At 43.6% G+C, this 9,445-nt stretch overlaps 1 protein-coding gene across 1 annotated transcript; it reads left to right on the top strand.

Annotated features, from left to right (window-relative positions):
- The first annotated feature begins 1,213 nt into the window (after nt 1–1,213).
- On the top strand, nt 1,214–7,844 carry dkk3b (dickkopf WNT signaling pathway inhibitor 3b). The gene is made up of 6 exons (XM_084017532.1): nt 1,214–1,593; nt 2,524–2,649; nt 5,371–5,463; nt 5,843–5,987; nt 6,637–6,787; nt 7,603–7,844. The coding sequence occupies exons 1-6, from the start codon at nt 1,402–1,404 to the stop codon at nt 7,640–7,642; spliced, it is 747 nt and encodes a 248-aa protein (XP_083873658.1). The 5' UTR covers nt 1,214–1,401; the 3' UTR covers nt 7,643–7,844.
- The last annotated feature ends 1,601 nt before the right edge of the window (nt 7,845–9,445 follow it).

Genomic DNA, 9,445 nt, shown 5'->3' on the forward strand with positions numbered 1-9,445 from the left:
ATCAGAAACATGTCTAGCCAGAGAAAATAATTGGAAGGCCTGCCTGTTTATCAATGCTTGCTTCCTAATGCAGAGTGCATTAGGAAGCAAGCATTGATAAATGGGGCCATTGTCAACACATCAACACTTAAAGCCAGCATAAACCACCATTTCAAAGCAACACAAGGATGGGTACTCTATACTGTTATTATACTGGTCCTTATTCTTAATACCAGTATAAAAGGGGAAGCATTGCAAAGAAATACATACTTTTGGGAAGACCTACACTAGAAACCTAAGTTTACTTTAAATATATTTTGCTTGATGGTCTAAACAAAAGAGATACTGATGAGGGATGAGAATTATCTGTTAGAGTATGTTAGTAACTTAGTGAGTCAATAGGAAAAGTGAGTGTGTAACCGTCACTGACATTGGTCACAGAGAGGATGTGCACCGTTACAGCTGTGAATTTAGCTAGCCCGGACATTCGCAACAGAGAGTGTGTGATGGTGGAATAACCCTGATTTTTAATCCCAGCTTTCATGCATCTTGCCATCTCACCACCAGTCTCTCACATTGATCATCCTGGCTTTGTTTGATAGCTTATGACTATTAATTTTCCTCTTGATCACATTCCAGAGGTTTTCAGGTCTGGAGATTGGGCTGGCCATGACAGGGTTTTGATCTAGTGGTCCCCATCCACACGTGGATGTTCCTGGCAGTGTGGCATGGAGCATTGTCCTGCTGGAAGAACCAATCCTGAGTGTTGGGGAACATTTTCAGAGCAGAGGGAAGCAGCTTTTCTTCCAGGCTGACCTTGATCTACGTGGCTTGATTCAAGCATCCTTCACAAAGACAAATCTGCCTGATTCCAGTCTTCCTGGGGACCCTCGGACATATATATAGAGATGTAAGAAAACATTGGAGTGTGTGTATATATATATATATATATATATATATACACTTTATGTATGTATGTATGTGTGTGTGTGTGTGTGTGTGTGTGTATATATATATATATATATATATATATATACACTTTATGTATGTATGTATTTGTGTGTGTGTGTGTGTGTGTGTGTGTGTGTGTGTGTGTGTATATATACACTTTATGTATGTGTGTGTGTGTGTGTGTGTGTGTGTGTGTGTGTGTGTGTGTGTGTGTGTGTGCAAGCAAAGTATTCTCCATAGGCGTTCCATACATGACGCGCGTCCCCACCAGAAGCCGTTCGGTTCTGACGCGTAGCTGCTTCACCGACTGCAATGTGAACCTTCTCCATTAATCCTGGTCGGGTCCTTTTTTGGTTCTAGAACCACCAGCACTCCTCATACTTTCCATATAAAACGGATCCAGCTGTGCGCACTCTGCGTGCGTCACCGCCCTGCTGCTCGGTAGACCAGCACACGGAGACAGAAGGAAACATGTCCGGAATCAGGCTGTTGTTGGCGGCTGTGAGTTTGTGCTTGTGGGCGGCCGACGGTTCGGCGCGGAGCGGAGCGGTGATCCTGCGGGACGCACTGGAGCGGGGCCCGGTCAGCCTGAACGACATGTTCCGAGAGGTGGAGGAGTTGATGGAGGACACCCAGCACATCCTGGAGGAGGCCGTGGACCAGGTCTGCGTCCCGTTTGATTCCTTCATAGCAGTATATCTTGAACTTTTCATATCTTGCAACCAGACCGAGAAAACATGACGCCACATAGTCTGCTTCATGTGACGAGTCCTCGTCAGCATGGTCCTGCGCGTCAAAAAGACGAGACCACATAGACTAGAGGGACCCAGCTGAAGTGCACTTCAATATAATCACACCTTCGGAATTATTCTGCAAATATACTCATAAAGAAATGTAGTATCTGGAAATGTATCTCAAGTAGGCTATACGTACATCCTACTTTCCAGTATTGAGCACATTAACTTCTTAGTTTCTGTGAGTTCACACTAACTTGTTGTTCATGATGACGTCATTATTTTCTTTGTGTTTGTTGTTACTGTTAAAACCTGCAATGAAAGTCAGCTGGAGGGTTTTTACTTCTTTCTGTTCCTGTCTTGTTTAATGTGAGTTTAATGTGAGTCGATGTTCTGGAACAATCTGTCAGACGCCTGATCAAGTTCAAATAGTCTTAGAAACGGTGCTGGGGGACCACAGACAGTCTATGGTTTCTCCACATAGTCTGGTCTGGTGTCTGGACTAATGTGAGCTACTATCGTAGAGCTTTGGGGGACAACAGACAGTCTCTGGTTTCTCCACGTCTGGTCTGGTCTCTGGAGTAATGTGTACTACTATACTGCTTCAATTTACTTACTTTATTTACTTTTGCTCTTTTTGTATTTGTGTTTATTACATTGATCATTTTATTATTGTTTCATCTAAATCTGACCTTTGCGTTGTTTGGCCTCAGTTATATTACCTTGTATCTCGCTTTTGCTCTGTCTGTCATAGAACTTTGTAACCCTGTTTTCAAAGGTAATGTATAAATAAAATTATATATCATGGTGTGCTTTATGTGATATAAGATGACATAATGGTTTCCATGTGTCCCAACAGATAACTACAGAGAGTGCTAAATCTTCTTTAACATCACTGGATGTGCGTTTTAACGACCACAAGCAGACGAAGAAGATGATGACAGACGAGGACGGATCGGTTCAGGACCTACAACCAGCTGACCAGGTCAACCATGTTGTCCTTTATTTTTCAGGGTGGGTTGGTTCCTTTTCTGGAACATGTCCCCCCTTCTACCTTTTCTAGGAGATATATAATCAAACAGGAGAGATTCATCTTTCACACGTCCATGCAGAGTTTTCTGGCCACTGGAACAGTGTGGATCACGTCCGTCTTTAGCTGCCTGTCTTTAGCTCTGTGGGAACCATTAGAGATGGTCGGTTCTTGGTAGTTTGGTTCCTGTCAGTTTGGTTTCTGGTAGTTTGGTTCTTGGTTGTTTTTTTGGTTTCTGGTAGTTTGGTTCCTAGTTTAGTTCGTGGTAGTTTGGTTCTTGGTAGTTTAGTTTGTGATAGTTTGGTTCCTGGTAGTTTGGGTTCTGGTAGTTTGGTTCCTGCTAGTTTGGATTCTGTGTTCAGATTCCTGTCGTCACTGAATCAGAAATGGAGGAAAAACCCACCCAGAGCTCTATAGGAGCTATTCAATCACAGATAAATTGTTAATTCTTCCTCCGGCTGTGGCGAACCAGCCCATGTGGGTCTTGCTAGATCCAGTGAATCCAGCTTGGTGAAATCCACTGAGCACCTCTGGATGATTTCAAGAACCCAGAGAGGACGGCGTTCAGTTTCCTGGCGTATCTGGGACTTCAACATGTACAAAGCAATAGTGGTTCAGCTGTGAGGAAACCTGGTTATGGTCTATGCGGAGAGAAGCCCCGCCTCCTCTATGAAGCATCTAGTGATGTAGATAAACAGAAACAATCCTGCGGTCAATCTCGAGTAGCATGAGGTGAACATTTGCTTGTTTAATTTGGGACCATAACTATGGTCGCCCTGCTGTTATATGTTGCAATAGCAGACGTAGGGGCGCCCCCTGCAGGTCAGACCGATGGCAACAGCCAAAATGCTGAACTCAAGGCTTAAATACCGTAGTCCACAAACCAACAGTTGTCGTCACTATGACGACATCCATATTTTGTAGACAGTCTTTGATATGCGTAACAATGTAGAATTCAAGTCCTTTGCACTTAAATGTCCAGATTTAGACCTGAATCAATCAACAATGCAGATAAATACAAGATCCTTTGGTTTCCAGCTGAACAAAGAGGTCTGACTGTTACTCTTCTCTCTCCTTTTTCTGGAGGAACTTTTATTAAGTATTTCCACAGGAAGGTTTAAGTGCTACCGAGCATGTGAGACTGATGACAGCTGCAGTCATCTGGCATTTATTAAGATAATTGCAGGTTATTGTGTGGTCCATATTTGTAGCTTCAGCATGGAAACTGAAAGGAGCTTCACATCACAAGTTTGCACATCAGAAGTGCAGATGAATAACGATGAGAGATCACAACAGATTCTGGTCTCTTGGTCCTGTCTACCCCAGTAACGCCTGGATTCAGGGACTTGGCTCTGTTTAAATGCTGACATCCCAGAGGCAGCACACATAGACAGTGTTGAGTTCACAGCAGACCAGTGCTGTTTTTGGCAGACCCTGTTTCCTCTAACCTCTGGAAACTGGAAACAAAATCTCAAATATGTTCCTGGCAACTAAACGAGTTATAGTTATAAACCGCTCAGATATTTCAATAAGCAACATGCAGTGTAGCCAACTCTGCACGCTGTAACAAACGCACGTGGTTCTGCATCACATTTAGCAGAACATGTTTCAGAGATCTGAACATGTGGGTCTCATGCGGTGTAGTCACACAGAGTCACATAGGGAGTCACTCGTGGAGTCACATAAGGTGTCACTCAGGGAGTCACATAGGGAGTCACTCGTGGAGTCACATAAGGAGTCACTCAGGGAGTCCCATAGGGGAGTCACATAGGGAGTCACTCAGGGACTCACATAGGGAGTCACATAGGGGAGTCACATAGGGAGTCACTCAGGGACTCACATAGGGAGTCACATAGGGGAGTCACATAGGGAGTCACTCAGGGACTCACATAGGGAGTCACAGGGAGTCCACATAGGGAGTCACATAGGGAGTCACTCAGGCAGTCACATAGGGAGTCCACATAAGGAGTCACAGGGAGTCACATAGGGAGTCACTCACAGAGTCACTCAGGGAGACACATAGGGAGTCACTCAGGGAGTCACATAGGGGAGTCACATAGGGAGTCACATAGGGGGTCACTCAGGGACTCACATAGGGAGTCACACAGGGAGTCACATATGCACTCAGGGAATCACATAGGGAGTCCACATAGGGAGTCACCCAGGGAGTTCAATTAGGGAGTCACATAGGGAGTCACTCAGGGAGTCACATAGTCACATAGAGAGTCCAGGGAGTCACAGGGAGTCACATATGGAGTCACTCAGGGAATCACATAGGGAGTCACTCAGGGAGTCACAAAGGGAGTCCACATAGGGAGTCACCCAGGGAGTCATATAGGGAGTCACATAAGGAGTCACACAGTGAGTCATATAATGAGTCACTTAGGGAGTCAGTCAGTGAGTCACAAAGGGAGTCACATAAGGAGTTACTCAGGGAGTCAGTTTCCCGATAATGGCAATGTACCATAATAAACTAATTTTACTGTTTTTATTCCTGATCTACAACAGTATATAAAATAATCTATCGTTGTGTCTCCACATACAAGATCACTCAAATGAAAAAGTTTAAATATTAATTTTGTCGAACCAGACAAAGGAGGCCAATGAACGCGTCTGGTTTGAACCTCTTTGTCAGTGTGGATTTTCATTCTGTATCTCCTGTTATGTTTAACCCAGGACTGCATGGTGGATGAGGACTGTGGACCCCTGAAGTTCTGCCTTTATGAGATTGACAGCTCCAAGTGCCTCCCCTGCATACCAACGGATATGGTGGGGATTCAGTTTAGCTGAAATGTCACTGAAGGGCGTTTTTTAAAAATGATTCTATGACAACAGTATCTTGACAACATTTCGCCAATCTATCCACTGTTGTATGATAGACTTCAGACAGACAGACGGACAGACAGACAGACAGACAGACAGACAGACAGACTTTGACTTGGTATTTTGTTTTCATGCTACATGGACACAAACTATATATGTGATAGAATGGGACAGTGATAATAATCCCATGAAATCCTGTTCTGATGCAGCCTTGCTAGCATCAACCTCCTTATTGATCAGTTGCGTCTTGTTGCAAACAGCATCTTCGTGTTTTAAAGGTTAGTGATCGTCAGAATGGATGATGATGTGACGTGTCCCCTCTCAGCCCTGCACCAAGGATGAGGAGTGTTGCTCAGACCAGATGTGTGTGTGGGGCCAGTGTACCGTCAACGCCACAGAGGGAACCGAGGGAACCATCTGTCAGGGTCAGAGTGACTGCACGCCGGACCTCTGCTGTGCCTTTCAACGAGGTGAGCTGACGTCCTCAGACACAGAACCAGAACCAGACTAAGTCCTTCAGACGACGGGACATCACTCCCATCGGGAACGGCGATGGTTTTATACCATGTAGTGTGTCATATAGTCGACGTCCCGACCACAGAGTGTATGTAAGAAGTGGACATCCTGATGTCCCCCATTGGTTTATGGACAGTTTTGCAGCCTCGAGTTCGGCATTTTGGCCACTACCATCTTGGACTTTGAACATCATGCTGGATTGAAGAAGACTTGAAACTAGAGATTGTGACCATAAACTCAAGTTTCCAATGTTTACTGAGATAATAAATACAGAGAGAAGTAGGGTAATTTTGTTGTAGACTTCTTTACAATCTGAGAGGAAACAATGCTCTAGTACATTTTGCTGTTGAATGTTGAACTGTTGAAGTGAATTTAGGTGAATTGATCCACCAAATTACACATAAATATTCTTACTAACCACTAGAAACATTTAGAAGTGGTCATCTGTCCAGGTGCTAATGGAGATGGAGCCAGGTGAGAAGGTGAACCACGAGATGTCAAAGATGACGTGTTCAGGGCTCCAGTTCAGGGCTCCAGTTCGGTCCAGACATCGCCACAGTAAGAATGTGTAAACATGATTGTTATCTCTTCTGCTTCCTCCAGAGCTGTTGTTTCCGGTGTGTAATCCCAAACCAGAGAAGGGGGAATCCTGTTTTAGTCACCCCAACCTGCTGATGGACATGCTGGCCTGGGACCAGGAAGGCCCACGTGACCACTGCCCCTGTGCCGACGACCTCCAGTGCCAACCTCATGGGTGAGAGGAAACATAGTTCACATAGACACCATCAAGGTTTCATCAATCATACTGGTACATACTGGGCTAATGTGAGCTACTATTCTAGACAGTCTCTGGGGGACCATTGTAAGTCTTTGGTTTCTCCACATATCTGGTCTGGTCTCTGAACTAATGTGAGCTACTATCGTAGACCTCTGGGGGACCACAGACAGTCCCTGGTTTCTCCACATAGTCTGGTCTGGTCACTGGCCTAATGTGAGCTACTATCATAGGTCCCTGGCGACCCACAGACCCAGGAGACAACATTTTTTTTCTCCGTTTAGGATTCAGTAATGTCCGGACGACAGGAGGACAATGGATGTATGGTTAGTTAGTTAGGTAGCTAGTTAGCTAAGTAGCTTTTTAGCTAGATATTTTGTTAGCTAGGGACCTATTTAGCTAGTTAGCTAGGCATCTTGTCCTTCTTGTGAGGAGGAGGGGTCGTGAAATCATCCCTGTAATTTTCTGTAACCAATGTAGCATTAAAGAATGGTGGAATTAGCTGTCTGTCTGTCTGTCTGCCTCTCTCTGCTTCCTAACGTTACCACTCTGCTGGGAACCTCAGGACTTGATGGGTGTCACTTTACTTTATAATTAAGTGGCTCTACAAAAGTTGCTATGGCAACGGTACACTGCTGCTCTTACTGTCCTGCTACATCGATTAGAATGGGAACATCTGTCTACTCTGATTTTATATCTGTGGAATGAAGTTTTATATGGAATAATAGGATAGAAGTAAGAATCCTCTTAAATGACTTAATGTTTAACTGCAAATGTTCTTTTTGTTCTCACAGACGTGGATCTGTTTGTGAAGTGGAGATGGGGAGAGCGTGAGGAAGTTCTAAAGAACGTCCTTCCTGAACATCCACCTGCTGCTTTATAGAAGACCAGGATGTTGCTTATACAGGACTAGCACTACATAGTTATGGGAATGAAACCAGAACATGCCAGCTGTCACATTGGGTTTCCTTATTTTACGAAATATGATTTTTAAAAAGCAATTCCTGAGTTAAGAATAGTTGAGGATGAAAGTTACATTCTATTTTTATACCGTCTAGTGTTTACAATTCTGAAGTGGAAAAAAAACTAGAAATTAACCATTTGATTAACCAATTGATCTGCCACAAAACTAGATGTCAGACCAGTGACCCATGTGTATTATTATCATGCAGCAAATAAAATACTTTTTATCCTGTACTGGTTCCTTCTTGGATTCATCCTGACTCACAATGACCTCTATGGGTCGACCGCAGCACCAGGACTAGGACAAAGACTAGGACCAGGAGCGGTACAGAGAATGCAATACCGCCCCCGCTGCTCCGATTCTCCGGCCAATCCCACGTTCCATTGTCCCCTCACTCGCAAACAAGACCCCGAGGTACTTGAACTCCTTCACTTGGGGTAAGGACTCATTCTGGAGCAGGCAATCCACCGGTTTCCTGTTGAGCACCATGGCCTCAGATTTAGAGGTGCTGATCCTCATCCCGACCGCTTCACATTCGGCTGCGAATCGATCCAGTGAGTGCTGGAGGTCACAGACCGATGATGCCAGCAGGACCACATCATCTGCAAAAAGCAGCGATCTTGTCTGATATATGTGAAATAATTTCCTTGAAAGACCACAAGAATTGGGATGCAGCCCTGGACTGACTCTTGAGATGTGTGAGAACTACAACCAAAGCCAGCAGTGACCACTAGAGGGCAAACTGTTGCCTCTTCTGTGTGTTAGGAAGTGTAAGCAGGCTAACCAGGTCCCATGAATGGAGGAACTATCAGACCCGGGTCCCTCTAGACATCTACTTGTCGATTCAGATTCTGTGTTTCTCCTATACTGTCCACAATTCAATCAGAATTTTTTTCATCAGTCTTCCTTTATTTTTAGATTTAAAAAAAAACAAAAAATTCAGAGATATGTAAAATATCTGAAACAAAATTTCCAGCAGAAAACCAAACCTCCTCCGCTTCGGTGCAGCCTGCTGACATCCTCCTCTAAGTGTGTTTCCTTATCTAAACTATGTTAATGTTCCTTTGGCCACAACAAAATTATGCCAATTAGTGTAACGAGAACCAAAATACTGATTCTCATCCATCTTTTCTGTAGTGAAGACCCATAACGACCTGTCTCTAAGCAGGTGGCCCCGCCCCTAAAGCACCCCCTGCTTTCTGGTCTGTTTGTCGCTAAATGGACCATAATTGACTCAATGAACATCATGCTGGATTGGGGAAGACTTGAAACTAGAGATTGAGACCATAAACTCACATTTACAATGTTTACTGAGATAATAAATCAAGAAAAAAGAAAGCTAATTTTCTCATAGACTTCTCTATACACTCAAATCGCCTTGTGTATCCATCCATTGTCTACTGCGTATCCTATTTAATTGCTATTTATAAACTCAAAAATGATTTCCTCGTTTTGCTTAAAAGCTAAGATTTTTTTTTTACATTAAGACACATTCAAGTCTATTGTATAATAAAATAAATAAATAGGTTAAAAAAATCAAAAATGTTTTAACACTTTCAAATGCAAATATGCTTCTTAGCCTTGGTGATGGGTATGGGATAAAAGGGGTTAAAACAATTTCAAAAGTAAATGTAGATATTTGAAATAAACATAAATTCACTGTTTTAAATAAA

The sequence above is a fragment of the Eutrigla gurnardus genome (genome assembly GCF_963514095.1).
Source record: "Eutrigla gurnardus genome assembly, chromosome: 9".
In the NCBI taxonomy this organism is placed as follows: domain Eukaryota; kingdom Metazoa; phylum Chordata; class Actinopteri; order Perciformes; family Triglidae; genus Eutrigla; species Eutrigla gurnardus.